Source organism: Aethalodelphis obliquidens, unplaced genomic scaffold (genome assembly GCF_003676395.1).
Source record: "Aethalodelphis obliquidens isolate GAN/ISIS:26980383/991018 unplaced genomic scaffold, ASM367639v1 scaffold11, whole genome shotgun sequence".
Taxonomy (NCBI): Eukaryota; Metazoa; Chordata; class Mammalia; order Artiodactyla; family Delphinidae; genus Aethalodelphis; species Aethalodelphis obliquidens.
The window spans coordinates 16,014,078-16,032,252 of NW_020837955.1; the positions used below are offsets into that span (position 1 = coordinate 16,014,078).

Here is an 18,175-nt window from a genome sequence, read left to right on the forward strand (position 1 = left end):
GGAAGGAAGGAAGGAAGGAAAGGGAGGGAGGGAGGGAGGGAGGGAGGAAGGAAGGAAGGAGGGAAGGAAGGAAGGAAGGGGGGAAGGAAAGGGAGGGAGGGAGGGAGGGAGGGAGGGAAGGAAGAAATGGTAGAGTATAAACACATGGGCATCTCCCATCCTCTGGGAGAAAGGCTGGGAGAATGAAGAAAACAACAGATCTCAGACAGTCCAGGGGTGGGTGAGAGCCCCATGAGGGTCCATGTCTAGAACAATAGTAGAGGCAGTAAAGGATTATCCTTCTGTGGGACCTACCCCAGAGGCAGCCTGGAGGGAATCTGTGACTTGGAAGGTTCCCCTGCCAAGGTCCCTCCCTAGGGCAGCTGGCCGTCGCCTCCAGACCAGGAAGCAGTCAGTTATGGAATGTATTCCAGCAGGATCTGGCGAGCGGCACATCATTCACTTGGAGAAATTAAACCACTGTGTGTGTGTTTTATTATAAATTAATTATGTATAATCCATTGTATAATTCATTATTGTATCTCTAACATAACTCAGGGTGTTGCCAAACAGCCTGGAGCTGCGAGAGCTGGTGGCAGGCACGCAGGAGACAGACGAGAGTGGCCAAGGAGGTGGAAGAACTCCATCCTTTCCTGACGTGAGCCAGGGAGACACTGAGAACGCTACAGATAGCACCACCCCGAGCTGCTGCCCGCAGGCTTAGAATCAGAACGCTGAGAGTGTTCCAAAGGCTCCCCTGGGACAAGGCCCACAAGGTCTGCACAGGCAGCCCCGCAGGCAAGGCGGTGCCTTCCTGCCTACAGAGGGCGGCACACCTCTTCCTGATGGAACTTTTCCTGCTGGCTTGTCAGTGTGGCTGGCAGCCAAGAGCAAGGCAGAGTGAGGCTGATGTCTTAATGAAGAGAAGACCTGAAGACTGACTCCCCAGATGGAGACAGACATTCCTGCCAGCAAAGGAGCCTGCTCCAGTTCACGACCCAGAGACCAAAAGGAAGGGCCCAGGCACTGTCTACGGAGCCAAACGTGATTCAGAAGCCTTCCTAATGCCTCGCTGGGGAGGCTGTAGAGAGACGCGGGGCAGGGCTCTAACTGCAGGGCAGAAACTAACCTCAGCGAGCCTTCCTGGGAAGAAAGTTCTCGTAGGTGCTTAGAGGGCACATGCTGGGTGTTGCACTATCAGAATGAGGTCAGTCCCAATTACAGAGATGTCTGAGCACAACAGCAGCATCTACTGGGCTGTCTAGTCGCTAAAGGCAAACACATCACTCCGAGAGTTCTGCAACTTGGCAAGAAGTTTGGTTGCATAAAGGAAACTCATAATTGGATTAATGAGCAGCTGGGGTGGGGTGGGGGAATGAGAAGCTAAAGAGTATTTAACAACCAGGTTAGCCATGCCGCAATGTAGCGTGATCTGAAGGTCACAGGACTTTTCAAGGTATGAATTCTATTGTAGGGATGGCAGATGAGTTTCAACTTGACAGAAAAAACTTGACTGGCAGTGGCTTGAAAGAGTAATGTGATCAGCTTACAACATCTGCAATCAATGGGCATGAAGGAAAGACTGGTATTGGGCCTGCATTCTAGAAGCTGTTAAGTTCCTCCCAGGCACTACTACACTTGCAGTTTGGGTCACTGCCACCAGGGAGGCAGGTCCTATTAGGGTAATATAAGCATCTGGTAGAAGTTTTCTAACGAAGGCCACGAGGGGCAAGAACCGTGATCCAGCCTCTTGATTTTTACCTTTGTTTGAAAAGTAGAACTTTTAATTAAAGGAGACATCTGAAAGAAATAGCTCCTCTGTGTTATCCAGTTCCAGATAAATAACCTAAAGCAAGATTAAACAGAAATAATACACCTGTGGGATGACCTCTGTTTTGCTTGGTGACCTTGAACAAGTCACAGCCTTGCTGGGTCCCAGCTTGATTCTCCAAAATGAGGGTCTGGGAGTAGATCTCTAAAGGTCCTTTCCGGCTCTAAAATTCTATGATGAATTAAAGGATTCCTTTTAGAAGCAGACCTTCGGCAGTTTTTCTTCCCAGCTTCTTCTATAAACTTCAGACCAACCTGTGTGGTTTTCCTTTCTGAGCATATTAAACATATTTTGAGCAAAACAGCTATTCAGCAGAGCTCTGTAGCAGTTCCCTTGCAGGGGCCAAGGCCAGACAGGAACGTGCCATCATTAGTGTGGAACCGGATGCACTAGGCACGAGCAGACCAGTGGACGGCCTCCCCCGGGGGAGGAGGCTGAGAGTGGAGGAGGGAGAGCAATTCCTTTATATTTCATTCTTCTGACATGCCAAAGGCTCCCAGGGCTGCTCAGCACCAGCTGAAAGTTAGAGGGTCAGCCAAGGGCCTGCTGGGAAACAGTTGTGGTGGGAAACTTAGGAAAAGGCCTGGTAAATATCCACCCTCTAGCTCAGGGCTCAGATGAAGGAAATCACTGAAATGCCCCTCTACACTCTGGCTACTCAGTGGTCGCCAGACCAACGGCATCGGCATTAGCGAGGAGTTTGTTAGAAATGCAGAATCTTGGGCCCTACCCCAGACCTAATAAATCAGAATGTGCATGTTAACACGATTTCAGGTGATCTGAATGCACGCTAAAATTTGAGAAACATTGCTCAACCTTAGCTGTACGCTGGAATCACTTGGGGAGCTTTAAGAAATACCGTTGTCTGAAAATGATTTCTTGGATATGACACCAAAAGAACAGGTGACAGAAGAAAAAACAGATTACATGGACTGCATCAAAATTTAAAACTTTTGGGGACCACAGGACACTATCAATAGAGTGAAAAGGTAACCCATGTAATGGGAGAAAATATTTGCAAATCATATATCTGATAAGGGATTAATATCCAAAATATATAAAGAAGTCCTACAACTCAGCAACAACAACAAAACAATCCAATTCAAAATGGGTAAAGGACTTGAATAAACATTTCTCCAAAGAAGATATACAATTGGTCAATAAGTATATGAAAAGATGCTCAACATCACTAATCATTAGGGAAATGCAAATCAAACCCACAGTGAGATAATACTTCACACCCATTAGAATGGCTATAATCAAAAAAACAGGAAATAACAATTGTTAGTGAGGACGTGGAGAAATTGGGACCCTTACGCATTGCTGATGGGACTATAAAATGGTGCAGCTGCTGTGGAAAACTGCTGTGCAGCAGTTCCTCAAAAAATCCAAAAAACAATTACCATGTGATGCAGCAATTCCATTTCTGGGTATATACCCAAAAGAATTGAAAGAGGGGACTGGAACAGATATCTGTATACCCAAGTTCGTAATTGCATTATTCACAGTGGCCACAAGCAACCCAAGTGTCCATCAATCCATATGTCCAAAGTGTGGCATGTACATACAATGGAATATGATATGCCTTAAAAAGGAAGGAAATTCTGACACATGCTACAACATGGATGAACCTAGAAGACATTATGCTAAGTGAAATAAGCCAGTCATAAAAGACAAACACTGTATGATCCCACTTATACGAGGTACCTGGAATAGTCAAATTCATAGAGGCAGAAAGAAGAGTGGTGGTTACCAGGGGCTGGGGGGACAGGGGAGTGGGGAGTTAGTGTTTCACGGTTATGGAGTTTCAGTTTGGGAAGATGAAAAGTTCTGGAGATGGATGGTGGTGATGTTTGCACGACAACGTGAATGCATTTAATATCACTGAACTATACACTTATAAATGGTCAAAATGGAAGTTTTATGTTATGTATATTTTACCATAATAAAAAAATACTGACGCCTGGTCTCATCCCAAGATATTCTCACTCACTTGGCAAAGGACGCAGCAGGGGCATCAGAATTTTAAAAGCTCCCTACATGATTTTAACATGTTGCAAAATTTGACAATTTATACCAGTGCTCCAGTGCTGCTCAAACTTTAATATGTACATGGATCACCAGGTGGTCTTGCTAAAATGCAGATTCTGATTCAGCTGATCTGCAGGAGAGCCCAAGATTATATATTTTGAACAAGCTCCCATGTGATTCTGATCGTCCTGGTCCATAAACTACATGTTGAATAGCCAGGGTTAAGAAACCATACTATATGCTATAGTGATTCGTTCAAGAAACTTCTCCTCTGCCTCTAGATCTAAGGGTCTGAAACCAATCCTAGGGCCATACAATCCTCAGGGCTGCAGGCTCGGTTGATCATTAGATACTCAAAGTACTAGCTATCTTCAGCTCAGTCGAAGTACCACAATTGATAGGGACTGACAAAGAGGGATTCTGACTCTAATTTTTGCAAAGAATTGAGAAGAAGGAAAGGGCCGGAACTGGAGTGGGGGGTCAGGTCTAGTAGACAAAAGATAGCTACCATTAATGCCCAGAGACTAGAGAAGACGGGGTATGGGCAGGAATTTGCAAGCCAAGATAGAGATGCATGCCAATGTGTTCCCCCAAACCATCGTGGTGCCCAGTACTAGGAGGCACTCAATTAACATTTGTTAAATGGATGAAGGAATAAGTCCAAATGATAATGTGAATCAGCAGAAATTGCTTGCAACTTGTCATACAGTTATCTTAAAACTGTTCTTTCGGGCTTCCCTGGTGGTGCAGTGGTTGAGAGTCTGCCTGCCGATGCAGGGGACACGGGTTCGTGCCCCGGTCCGGGAAGATCCCAAATGCCGCGGAGCAGCTAGGCCCGTGAGCCGTGGCCGCTGAGCCTGCCTGTGCTCCGCAGCGGGAGAGGCCACAACAGTGACAGGCCTGCGTACCGCAAAACAAAAACAAAACCAAAAAACTGTTCTTTCCCGAAAGCAATGCTTCTTAAACTGTAACGTGCTTACCAATCACCTGAGGGTCTTGGTAAAATGCAGATTCTGATTTGGTAGGTCTGGGGTGGGGCCTGAGATTCTGCATTCTAACAAGCTTTCAGGGGATGCCGAGGCTGCTGGTCCGCAGACTTCACTTGTAGTAGCAAGGCTCTAGACCAGTGATTCTAAACCCTAGCTGTCCAATCGAATCACCTGGGGAGTTTTTAGAGCTATGCTGCTGCCCAGATCCTTTACCCCAGTTTCTGATTTAACTGGTCTGGGGTGGGGGTCGGGTGTATTTTTAGAAGCTCCTCTGATGATGTTAAGGGGCAGCCTGGGCTGAGAACCACTGCCCCAGACTCACAGTCCCCAGCTGGGAGTGTAAGCTACACTCTGATTTGAAGTGAAAAATGTTTCTACTACCAGAATTCATCACCAGCTTGTTGAGGTCTACCAAGAAAATCTATTTAGCCAGAGAGTATTATAGGAAGAGGCGGGATATGGAGTTTGGGGAAGAAAGCAGAGCAGGATGGTACTGCCTGAAGCAGAAGGACAGCAGGTGCTGGAGTGACCTCAAGTTTTACACAGTTGGCTCAGAAACCTGTCACACCACTGGGAACACCTCAATCTTTGGGGAGAATGTGGAGAAAAGCTAAAAATCGAATTTTAAAAAGTATGTTGAACTGAACTTTTTTGTTTTCTTGAATGCTGTGTAACAAGCACCTACTAGCTATCTACAGGTAGCAGTGGCGTTAAGTAGTAAGTAAGTAGTGTTAAGTGCAATGGGAAGACATCTGGGGCAGTGCAGCCCGGGGGAAGCGAGGATAAATATCAGTGGCAGAGCTTGGCCAGAGGGTGCAGGACTGGAACACCTGGGCTGCTCCTGCAGGGGAAGGGAGAGGAGGGGGCAAAGAGGGCTCTTAACAAGGGCGAGAGGTGGTCGGGCTTGTGTTTCAGGCGGTGGGAAGAATTGCTTTGTAATAATTTCTTAGAAGTATTCTACAAGCTAACAATCCTCAGTGGGGTCGAGAGAAAGAGAAATAAACAAACTAAAGCCCAGAGTCAGGGGCCTGGATTTGGACCTCAACTCCACCAGAAACTAGCAGGTTCTTAATCTTTCGGATCTCCAGTGTCCTCATCGGTAACCTGGGAATCCTATGACATGCCGAGGTTTCCAGGGTTAAGTGAGCTAGTGAACGGCTCTCGGGGGCCAGGCTCACTGCTTATTTCCGTTCCTTTCACACAGATAGCTGTAAGGCTAGACAGTCTTTAGACACTGGCTGTGGGTCACATGCAGCCAAACTCAGTTTTCTGCGGCCTCGGGACTTTCCTGAATTGGGTCTGAAAACTGGTAACCAAGCAACCTAGATCTCTGATGTAGGGTCAGGCAGCTGTGGCTTCCAGGGCAATTTTTAGGGCAAGCAGTTCTTTAGCAATTATCGCAAGAGCCAAGGACACCGCCCTGAGCTCTCACAAAAGGAAGAGCCCTGAATGCTTCAGATGTTGGGAACCAGCAGGGAGCACAGACCCTTTCTAGAAGCTGTAGGAGGGCAGAGGCTTGAGGAAGAGAGGCAGCCACAGAAGCATTCCACCCTGCATGGGCTGGGCCACCGGATCTACACAGAGGAGCGCCTGGGACTAAGGCATCGTTGGAGGAGAGCTAGGGGAGCTTACTGACCCACAGTGACACTTCCTGTGGACCTCCAATGGGCCTGGGGCTGTGCTCGGTGCTGGGGTCACAGGGAGAAAGCTAGTCAACATTTGCAGTACAAGGTGAGGGGTGCTGTGGAGGAGGGGCACAAAGGTATCTAAACTAGCCAGGTGGAGGGGGAAAAGAAGAATGTTTTGTGGAGGTAGGATGGTGTAGCTGAGCGGTAAAGGATGCTAAGAAGTTAGCTGGATAAGGAGAGTGAGGAGGAGAAGAGAAGGAAGACAGCAGACTCCTCAAAGGTCTGGCGAACCAGATGCCATCCCAACCTGCCCTCCTAGCACTGCCTATTTAAAGGTTCCACACTGGGTCATGAGTTAGAGGGAGCACTTATTTTTCCCTCCCCAGGTTTCCATCCGGAGGACCTTCCATTGGATGAGAGCGCTGGTTCTCACCCAGGGGTGATTTGCATCCCTTGCCCTCAACAGCTGGCAATGTCTGGAGGCACTTTGGGTTGTCCCACCAGGGAAGGGGGGTGCTACTGGCATCTAGTGGGTAGAGGCCAGGGATGCTGCCAAAACATCCTATAATGCAGGGGACAGCCCTCTACAACAAAGAATTATCCAGCCCAAAATGTCAGTAGTGCTGAGACTGAGAACCCCTGGACTAGTGTATCATTCCTGACTCTCCTCCTTTTCCCACTCCCTCCTCCCAAGGGCCGGAGCAGGGACTCACCAGATGGGTCAGTTTGGAAAAACTGGGCACGGAGAGCCTTTTCTGGACCTTCCTCCCTGCAGAGGCCACTCTCTGCCATGCGCTGAGCTTGGCCAGGCAGGCTCAGGCCTGCCCCCACCCACAGGGAGGGCTGCAGTGGGGATGCAGGTACATCAGCTCCGTGAATCCCACCTTGAAGCCTGGCCTTCCAAACAGCTGTATCTGTAATGATGGTAGAGTTTTAATCTCCATCTGTCTGAGCCCTGCCTCTCTCTTCCCCTCCCCTGTCCCTCCCCACCTTTCTTTCCCTTCATTGGTCCTGAATCTGAACAGGGAAGTGGGATGCTGTTCATTGGACCCTTTCAAACCCCAACACTCAAACTGGAGATCTGGAGTCATATTTGGTTCTTGCTTCTTCCTTATTCTTCACAACTGCTGGATCACCGAGTCAATCCACTTCATGAATCTCTCTCGAAGCTGCCCACTCTTTCTATCCCCACTGCTGCGGATTTGCCCCCTTTATCCTTCAACTGAACAGCAGTAATATTTGTTCACTGCTCCCCCTTTCTTCTCATCTCTCCCTACTTCCACATCAGAGCTCCCTTTCTAAATCTCGGAGCTGATCACATCACTCTTCAACCTAATTCATGGGACCCTGTACACAAGGCAAACGGAGATTTGTTTTTAACTGCAATTTCATATAACAAGTACTATATGAGGAATGGGTAGTAATAACAACACTTACCTACCACCGACTATGTGCCAGGCACTACTCCAACCCTTTACATGGATGATCTCATTTAATCCTCATAGTAACCTTGTGAGGTAGGTACCACTTTTGTCCCCATTTTACAGATGAGGAAATGAAGGCACAGAGAGGTTAAGTAACTTGCTCAAGGTCACACAACTAGTACGTGGTAGAGCCAGGATTTGTGTCTAAGCCATTTGGCTCCAGAAATGGTGCCCTTGGACACTACACTAAACAGTGTCTTTCACTACACCAGACTTGTCTTAAAGGAAGTAAGATGGGAGCACAATGGAAGGAGCAAGCATCTCTGCCTGGGGGTGCTGGGGAAGGCCTACGAGGCAGTGATGAACTGGCCAGAGGGACAAGGTGGAGAAAGCATTCCAGGCTGAGGAGCCAGCACGTGCATGGTGGCTGAGCAGGGTCATGCAGCCCCAGGAGGCTCGGGGTGGCTGGGACAGGACGGATGGTGGGTCGGGGCGTGGCTAGGAGGTCAGAAGAGGCTGCGGAGGCCTGGCACAACACAAGCCAGAAGGGTGAGGGATGACTTGGCTGGAGGGACGTGTTGGAGAGAACACTGCAGCAGCGGGGTGTGGAGGAGGCCGTGGGAGCGTGGGCCTGGAAACAGCGAGGCCAGCTAGGAAGCAAATACTGTGGCCCAAATGGAGAGAAAGCTGCCATTCAGTCATTCACTCGGTCATTCCTTCGCTAGTCTTATGCACCTCTGTCAGGCACTGTCTGGGCATCGGGAAAACAGCTGAGAACAAAATGAAGTCTTTGCTCCCGTGGAGCGTATATTCTAATGCCTCAGTCATCGGCGGCGTTTCTCCACCCCGTCTTCCGCATTGCCAGCCTGGAAGACAAACACCAGACCTTCTGTACCTCCCCAGCCCCCCGGGGCCACCATGTCCTATGCATCTTCCCCAGCACCGTGAAAGTATAAGCCTTCCTCTTCCTTCCCGCTACCTGGAGAGAACTCCAGATGCTGCCTGCGGCTGCACTTATAGAAAAGAGGCGTGGTCCTGCTCCAGAACAAGGCAGACGAAAACGCAGGGGACCCAGGCTGGGAGATGCCACAGAGACCCGCAGGCTAGTGAAATGGTGTTTCTGAAAGTGAGAGGACAAATGGAGTCTCCCAGCCTCACGCACAAGGCAGCGCAGGTCCTTAATGAGTATTATCAACTGCTCGGACTTCCGGGTCTGTAAAATTGGAAATGAAATGAGAAACGCATGCCCAGTGCCTGGCAAAGTCCATACGTGGTAGGTAATGGCGACGACAGTGATGCTATTACTACCGCATAAATGTTTTTCAAATGAACGAATGCATCTCAGGAGACGGAGTCCAGGCCCACCAGGTGCTCCCTGTCGGGGAGTAGCTGCCGAGTGTCGAATGGAACCCACGGGACTGTCAGACGTTGAGGCATAGGCTGGCTTCTGTGACTAATTCGTCTAGGGACCTGGTGGAGTTCTTTGACATTTTAAACACTGCTTTCCAAAGGCAAAACCCCTCGGTTTATAGTCACATACATATCCATTTTCAAGCATTTTGCAGATGCTAAGGGCCAGGTTAGAAATGATGCCTGAGGCATGGCTTCTGACCTCAAGGAGCTGACAGTCCTCTAGGGGGGACACATGATACAGGCGTAGGCAGTCAGAGTAGCAACAGGTACAAAGTGCAGACGTAGCCCGTAGGAGGGAGGGATTAAGTATCGAGGTGTGTAGGGGGTGGGAAGGGCAGGCAGGAAAGGCCCCCTGGAGACAGGGAATCTGGATTCCAATGGGAGCTACATTCCAGGTGGATTTGACTCAGCTCGGTGCAGGTGGCAATGCCTTTGGAATGCAGTGTCTGGGGTGCGGAGTGGAGGGTGCAGGAGAAGGCGGAGACAGTCTTGCGTGGAGGCAGCAGCTGGGGCCTGTAGAACCCGCCTGGCGCATCTGGGAAGGAGCCTGGAGTCACCCGGTGAGGGAGGTCTGAAGTCGGGTAGAGATCCGATTAGATTTGGGGCAACAGTGTGCAGAACGGCTAGACTGGCTGGTTTCCAAAAAGTGAGTGAGAGTATCACAGAGGGGACCTGGACGTCCCGGAGCTGTGGGCAGTTGACGGTGTGGTACTGGATGACCTCCAAAGTTCTCTTCCGAGCCTAAGTGTCTACGGGTCAGGTTTTTTTTCTAAATCATTTAAAATGCATTAGCGGACCTTGCTATTTAAAAGCGTTCTCCTGGGAATCTTTCCGTGAAGCAATGATTCACTCTCCAGTCTGTCTTTGGTGGAAATCCAAATGATCATCTCTTCTATCAGCTTACAGCTACCAAGATAGACCTGCATGGAGCTTCCTTGTAGCAGCCTGGTGGAGGATGGGGGCAGTGGGCACCCGCAAGAAGTGAAGGGGAGGAGAAACTCAGCCCTGCTCCAGGCTTAGAGCTGGTACCATCTCACAAGTGGGCCCTGTGTGGGCTCCTCAGACCCTGCTTGATCCGTGGGACCTTTGGAGGTTTACAGAGCCCTGGGGCCAAGCGCCAGCTCTGGGAAGAAGGAGCCCGAAGGAAAGTTGGCCTTATGGACCCAGGCCTGTCTGGAGATCCACTTTAATACCAAGGGCCACATCTGCCCCAGACTGGCCGCCTACATTCACACATTCATTTGTTCACCCACCGAGCACCTGTGGAGCCCCTCCATATGCCAAGCACTGTGCAAGGCACTGGGTTTACAGCTGAGAACAAAAGACACATGTCTCCACCCCCGCTGCTTGCAAGGCAGCATTTCTCCTTCTTGGGAACTCTTCTTTCCCCACCTGCAAAAGGCTCTTTGGATATACATAGCTTCTCGGATGACTGGTGCATGATTGCGATTCCAAGAAAGAGTCTGTTCTTAGACTAGGGCGAAAGGGAACGTGACATCACTAAGGCAAGGCGACAGAAAGGGCCCGTGTGCTCACCGACTCTGACTACAGGGACTGACCTCCAGAGGCTGGGCTGCCCTGGACACGCAAGATGCTCACCACCTGCACGACAGGAACTGGGTGAGATTTATGAGTGAGCTTGCCCTCCCAATTTGGGCAGGGAGGGGTGGAGCCTTGGTCCTCTAAGGACAGCCTCTAGGAACGTCCCACCTCCAATCCTGAGGGCAAGGGCAGGGCGGGGCCTTCTGTGAAAAACTCCAGCCGAGGCCGCTCCCATGACCCCTGCAAGGCTCCTCTGCCTGTCCAGGTGGGGGACAGGGGTTCCCCGGCAACCTGCTGGTCCCGAAGGAGGGCAGGGACAAAGGAAATCCGGAGGAGGGGGTGGCTCTCGAGGTAGGTGGAGCGGCTGTTAGGGAGGGAAGAAGTCCCCACGGTCCCTTCCTCAGTCAACAGGACCCCTTAGCTCCACAGTGATTCCCATGACCTTGTCACTGTACTTGTTGGGTGCAAACAAAGATAAGAGTAACTGGAAGCCACAGGAAGGGTCATTTCACACTCTCGGCAACACGATTCCTTTGAGGCTAATTCAAGTAATATGTCAAAATGTCCCTTGGACGAGATCTTTAAGAATATGTCTTTTAAGTAAACAAGGTTTTCCTAATTCATGACACGCCTGCCCACCCCTCCTTCAAGTTCCTTGCAGAACTTCCCTGGGCCAAGAGGGCTGAGCCGGAAAGGGTGGTGAAGTCGCGGAGGGAGCGGGGACAAATCCAGCCGCGTGTCAGTTGGGGAGCTATCGGTTTCTCCGCCGGATGTTGATCAGATTTCCTGGGCTGGAACCAACTCACAGGGCCCGGGTACTGGAATTTTGCCAAGAAGCAAACGCTTTGCTTCTTACGAAGTCAACATGATTTCTTTCAAGGAAAATTTTTATCCTTTCTTTTTTGTAAGTGTCTAGGGTTTTTGAAGGGCAAATCTTTGGGCTTTTCTCTAAAGACAATGATTATGATATAATTATCATTCGCTAAGACCACCCCTGACCCCACACGCACTCACAGAGAGGCCTGGGGGTAGGGGAATGATGTGCCCAAACTTGTACCATGAGTCAGTGGCATAGCCAGAAATAGAACTTTCCAAACTCCCAAATTCCTAATCATAGCAATATTAATAATAGTCTCTTTATAATTTTCTAAGTGTTTTCACAGCTCACATTGAATCTTTACAACCACTTTGTGGACAGTCTGGGTAAGTCATTCTCAGGAGACAGCAGATCTGAGGTCCAGACCAGCTTTGCCACTTGTTTGCTGTGTGACCCTGGCTGGTCTATTCACCTCTCTGGATCTCAGTGTTCTCAGCTACGAAGTGTGAGCATTGGGTGAAAATACTTCTAAAATCCCTCCCACCTCTAACATGCTGTGATTCCATGATGTGATGCTCTGGTCCAGGGTTTCTCCACCTTGGCACTAGTGACTTCTCGGGCCAGACAGTTCTTTGTTGGGGGGCTGTCCTGTGCATTGTAGGATGGTTAATGTCATCCCTGGCCTCTACCAAATAGATGCCAAAAGCACTCCCTGCCCCAGTTGTCACAATCAAAAATGTCTACACACATTGTCAAGTGGGCAAAGTAATCCCTCCGTTCACTGCCCAAGGACTTCAATAAGGTCAAGACCATGTGGTTCAGTGGAGAAAGGTCTTCCTGCCCCCGCCTCTTCCCCAACCCCTGCACACTTTTCCACACACTTTTCAAACACAACCTCCTAGTTCTTTGCTACTCCTCATTTCTTAAATGCCCTCCGTGGTCCAGCGTGTGTTTGGTGTGATAATGAACCGATTGATTTCATACTTTCTCTTAAAGAGAGTTCACAGGTTTATGTCCCCTAAGCAACCAGCCAGACTCCCACAGAAATCCCTCGCAGAACCCTGGATGGCCTGGAAGCCTGTATCTGCAGCCCGCAGGAGGCTCGGTGAGCACGGATTTGTCAGCACTCTTAAATCACTGGGCTCTGAGGAAGCCTTCTCCCAGCACAAAGATCCTTCCTTAGGAATCAATAGCTCAAGGCCTTCTATCACACTCAGAATTATCCTGGGACCTGTAAAATTTCTTTCCCCCAAGCATGGCAGAACCCCGAAATGAAAACCCCAACACGGGGGAGGGAAGAGGGCAAGGAGGGAGTCCTGCCAAGGAGGCCTTGTCCACAGCCCAGATGTTGCTGTGAGCAGAGGCTGATGTGCGAACCCGGACACTCGGTCTCATTCGCCGGGAAAAGGAAGACCCAGTGTGGTTCCCAGGGGTCCTGCAATAATATCCTCTCCCAGCTGAATACCTCTTTACATCTCACCAAGGGTAGAGGCATGTTAAAGACTATCTTCCTTGATTTTCACTATCCTACACTCATCACAGGTTGCCAGCCTCATCATTTTGCAGAGGAGGAAACTGAGGCATGCAGAGGTTAAGCGGTTTGTCCAAGGCGCCTGAGCAGGAAGTGAGGAGCCGGATTCTAAGCCTGAGTCATTTCCACTACTGAGCTGCCTTCCCAGCGAGAGTAAGATTAAGGGTCAACCATCTGGTGAGGTTCATGAAAGAGGCGACTTCTTGTTTCCTCAGTGTCTAATGCCGCTCCCCCATTCAAACAAAAATACAGAGGTACTGTGCTATAGCTGTATTTTATGTAAGTATATTCCTCTGGGCTTATCCAGAACCAAACCATGCCCTGGGAATGCTGGCACAACTCTTCAGCTAGAGCTGGAATCAGGCGCAGATCCCAAGCACAGCCTCTCAGAAACCCTGCTTTCAAGGAGGGGGCTGTGGCTCTCCGGTGTTCCACATTATCCTACCACCTCCCTCCTCTACCTGAAGAAAAAGACCCAACTTGTCTGTGAGCCTGAAGGAGATGAGGAAACTCAAGCACCTTCCCTGGCAACAAGCATCCCTCAGGTGAGCCTTAGGGACAGAAGAGGATCCGCCTCTTGGAATTTGGGCTCCGCAGCACTGGTCCCTCCTGAGGGTTGCTGGCAAGTCTGCAGAGGCTCGGGGCGGGGGGGCTCTATGCAGAGTGCAAAGGAGCAGGGTGGGGAAAGGACACAGAGGGGGCAGCCCACAGGCCACTCAGCAAACCTCCTTCCCAGGGCCTGGCTCAGATGTCAACAGCCAGCCTCACAGAAAAGAAAAAGGGCAATGGAAATGGTAGTATCTTCCAGGTCACCCAAGAAGCCCTAATATGAGGATTTTTCAAAAATAGAACATCCTAGAACTCTGACCTTGAGCTGGGAGCAGCAAGGATGGGGAAATGGGCAAATACTGATTGGAAACTCTCCACTTCACCCAGGATCTGAGTACTGGAGGCCCCATAGGCAGTGGTGTGACTACAGGTCAGAGAGACCTCACTCTAGCATGCCTGAACAGAAGGAAGGAAAAGCTCCAGGCTTGGGTTCCAAGACCACCGCAAGGGGCTGGGCATTTCTGATTCCTACGTGCGTGGACAGAAACCAGGAGTTGCATTGCTTTTGCCTATAAGACCACTTGAAATAACAAGACAAGATAATGGAGGAAGGGGAAAGAATAATTAGGAATTTCTGTTACCTGTATATGTACATTATGAGAACTTTATCTGCTCCTCACCTCCTCAGTCTGAATAACAGATTCAAAGGAAATTTCCCCCAGTTTACTAGATTTATTAATTTACCGATGTCTGATCAGTCAGCAATTATGAACACTTACTGTGCAGAGAACACACGTCCATCTCCATAGTAAAGAGGAAGCAGGTCATGGGAGCGGAAAGAGCTCTAAGTAGAGGACTGGAAATCCTCGGACCCAGTCCTATCCTTCCACCAAATAGCCATGTGACCTTGGGCAAGATACTTGCCTTAACTGGGTTTCAGTTTTCTCATCTGTAAATTAAGTGTGCATGTGGGACGGCGTTGGAGTAGGTGCTCTTCAAGGTTCCTTTCTTCTAGCTCTAATATTCTTGGGCTCTATGAGTCGTAAACAAGTTCAAAGAACACACCAGCACCAAACACAAAGGATGATCTCAGAGAGCAGGTGGGGCTAGGTACCAGCTCTATTTCCTTGGAATGCTGTACATGTATCTGTCTCATTGCCCCTGAGACCACAGACCACCTGAAGTCCAGGAAGTACGTGGTAGAAGGGTTCCAATCATGAAGGTGATGGTTAAAGGCTATAGCCTGAACCTGCTTAAAGCATTAAGTTACTATGACCAATGAAGGGCAAGAAGTGAAAAGTCAGTGGTCCTGAGCTGGGTGCCTTTGGCGCCCCCTACTGGGCACCAAAGAGCCTGCTGGGCAGCTTCCATTGTCTCAGCAGGCAGCAAGCAAGACTGAGAACAGGACTGTCACAGCTGTTTAATAGGACCACCTTCCTGGTCTGTAGTCCGCTCTCTATAAGAGTATGTTTCACTCTCCAGAATTACACAGACCATTGGTCCACACATTCAGAGGGCACTACGGTGCTGCTATAGGACGTCTTAACCAAACATCAAGGTGCAGAGTAATAAACCTCAAGGTTCAGAACACCAGATGCAGCCCAGATGGAGAGGAGAGAAGAAAGCAACAAGCAGGTATTTCGCTGTACAAATCCCCAGTGGAGAGAAGGTCTTGGGAAATGCAGCAGAAAAATGTTGACTGCAGGTAGAGGATGGAGCTGGGTTTGGGGGTATGAACTGAGAGCCCCACTAGAAGATCTACAGGCTGATGCAGCTGCCCTAGGAGTTCAAAACACTCATTCATGTTCAGGGATGAGGTACAGGATACAGCCCCAACTGAGCAGCCCACTTTTGACCTTCTCCAGAGACCATTAGTACCAACTGTAAACCAGGATATTCTAACTGTGGTCCACTGAGCCAGCATCAAGACCTTAAACTCCCTTCATTGTCCCTTAAATGGACTTTAGGACCTGCTGCCAGAAACATGTTCTTAATCAAGTCAGACTGAGAGAAAAAGCTTCCTCAAGGGCCATATTGGAAGAACCGCCATATTCCCACTTTCCATTCTCCATCTCCCCTTCCTCATGGCTGAGAATGAGGTACAGGGTGACTCTGAATTCGCTCTAATTCAGTCTTGGGTAGCTGCAGCCCCAAGTCATCAGGGTCAAAAAATCTCCCACCAACAGCGTTTCTCTTCCCACAAGAGTTCTCCCCTGATTCAAGCAGCACTACAGAGTTGTCCCCTATCCCTGGAACCTTCTTGCCTTCTTTTCCACCTGGTTTCACTTGGGAAATCCTGCACCCATCCCAGAAGACACCTCAAGTGTGACTCAAGAATATGTCTTGCCTGGAGAGCTGAAGCACCTCCTGGGACACACAGAAGCCACACTACGTGCACACCTTACCACCACCAGCGGCAATATTCATTAGTCATTCCCCGAGGAAGGAAAGTGACCCCCCTCCCCAACCCCAGAAACACTTCCCGGCCACTCTGGGAGGCTCCTATCCAGGCTGGGATGGCTCTGGTTTCTTGAGTTGGTTTCTGCAGAAACAGGACTAACCAGGACTCCCAACTACTGTACTGCGAAGAAGCGCGCTGCATTGCTGGGCATGCCCCCAAGCTCGGCCTGCTGCCCCATCAAAGCCTCCATGTGTCCCCACTGGGCTGAGGAGGATCCCTGGTCCCCCTGGAATGCCTGAAGCTGGCTTGCCTGAGATAGGCTGAAAGCAAGCGGACCACACCTCGGTCCAGCAAAGGCAGCCGGCAGCTACGCCGCGCGCTGGGCTGGCTCCCCGAGCTCTCTGCCACCCAGCGCTGTGCCCGGGAGCTCGGCTTTCCCGGGGAAGAAGAGCTAGCTTCCCCTAGGGCTCCTCCCCATCTTGGAAGCCTAGGCACCCGGCCGAGGCCAGTAGCTTCCCAGGCCCGGAGCTGAGCCTGGTTCGCTGGGTGACTCCCCACTACCCCAGGCACATCCCTCCTCACCTGCTCCGCCCCCTCCCAGCCCCGGTGCCCTCTCCCCAAACAGCTGACCTCCAGGACGCCCCCGACACCTTCTCTGCAACTATGAGGGCTATCGCCCCCGCACCTCCGCTCCCACCTCTCCTCCACCTCCGGCCCCGCACCCGCCTCTACCCCAGCCCGCGGGAGGCTCTGCGCGCCAGTCGAGTCCTGCGCCTCTTGGCAAGTTGGAAGCCAAGCCGCCGCCGCCTTAGCGGTCTCCGTCTTCCCCGATTCCCCCCGGGCGGCACCCCCGCCAGCCCGGCGGGCGGATCGGGGTGGGGCGCAAAGGGCGGGAGAAACTTTCTCTGCCTGAGTGGGTGAGGGGCACCGGAGCGGGTACTCACGCCGGCGTCTGCGCTCGGAGCCATCCTCGGGCTCTCTCAGCCCCACCGCCTGGGGGCGTCGGAGAGCGGGAGCTCGCTGCCGCCTCTGCCGCCGCCGCCGCTGCCTTCCAGCTCCCAGCCCCGGTCCCGGGCTGGCCTGGAGCCTCCCGCCCCGACGCCGCTCGCTCGCTCGCTTTATACAACTCCACTCGAGCGCGCCCGGGCTTATGTAAAGGCTGGCGGAGACCCGCAGCCAATGGCGCCGCAGCTGGAGCTGAGGGCCCGGGGGTGGGGGGCGCCCGCGTGGCCAATCGCGGCCCGGGGAGCCCGGGGAGCCGGGTGGGGGGAGGGGCGCCTCCCCTCGCTGATTTAGAGCCGGGATTGCGGTGGCAGCCGCCGGCAGCCCGGCCGGCCGGGCGCGACGCGTCGGGCGCTGGGGTGGGCGGCGGCGAGGGCGGGTGCCCCCCTGCGCCCCACCGCGGCGTCGCGTAACCTTCAGGAGGCAGCGGGACCTGGCGAGGGGGGCGAGGGCGTCTGGCTGGGCGCTGGGGGCCGGGGGCTGGCGGGAAGCAGGGGTCCCCCGGGAGGAAGCGCCGGGAAGGAAGGCGGGGGGGAGGGGGGGCGGCGAGCCCCAGGGCCCCGCGGTCACCCCTGCGCGCAGGGCCGAGAGTGGCGGCTGGGACAGCGGCGTGCCTTCCCGTTTCCCCAGATAGCGATCTGGCGTCGCCGGGCCGGGCCGGGCCGGAGCGGCCGCGCGAGCCGCGGTGATGGCGAGATTTCGCGCTGCGGAGCGAGCGCTGAGCCGATCTTTATCCGGTCAGGGGACGTGTCCGAGTGCCTTCCGGGGACTGCTCAGTATGGAGAGCGGAGCTTCGCTACGGCCCCAGAGGGCGGGGAGCGGGCGAGCACAGCTCGGAGATGAGGCGCGGCGGCGGAGGCGGTCGCGGGCAGCGTCTCTCCCTCCCGCCTGGTCCCCCGCCCGCCCGCCGGCCTTGCGGGCGGTGCCCCCACCCCACCCTACCCCTCCTAGCCCCTGCCCAGACAGGGCCGAGGCTGAGCCCGGCCCACCCACTCTGGTCCGGTGCGTCCATCCAGCCTCCCTCACCGCTTTGCTCAC

General features: G+C 52.0%; 1 protein-coding gene and 1 long non-coding RNA gene across 5 annotated transcripts in view; one reads left to right on the top strand and one right to left on the bottom strand.

The window, feature by feature from the left end:
* CRTAC1 (cartilage acidic protein 1) overlaps positions 1-17,230 on the bottom strand; it is a 134,018-nt gene extending 116,788 nt beyond the window's left edge. For all 4 annotated transcript variants that reach the window (XM_027112233.1, XM_027112231.1, XM_027112232.1 and 1 more), the window contains exon 1: positions 17,080-17,230. In XM_027112233.1, the coding sequence (XP_026968034.1) occupies positions 17,080-17,103 (24 nt within the window). In that variant the 5' untranslated portion in view covers positions 17,104-17,230. The remainder of the gene's footprint in view (positions 1-17,079) is intronic.
* On the top strand, positions 11,083-13,450 carry LOC113623281 (uncharacterized). The gene is made up of 2 exons (XR_003433864.1): positions 11,083-11,188; positions 13,197-13,450. It is a non-coding gene; the product is annotated as an uncharacterized LOC113623281 (long non-coding RNA).
* Positions 17,231-18,175: the final 945 nt, after the last annotated feature.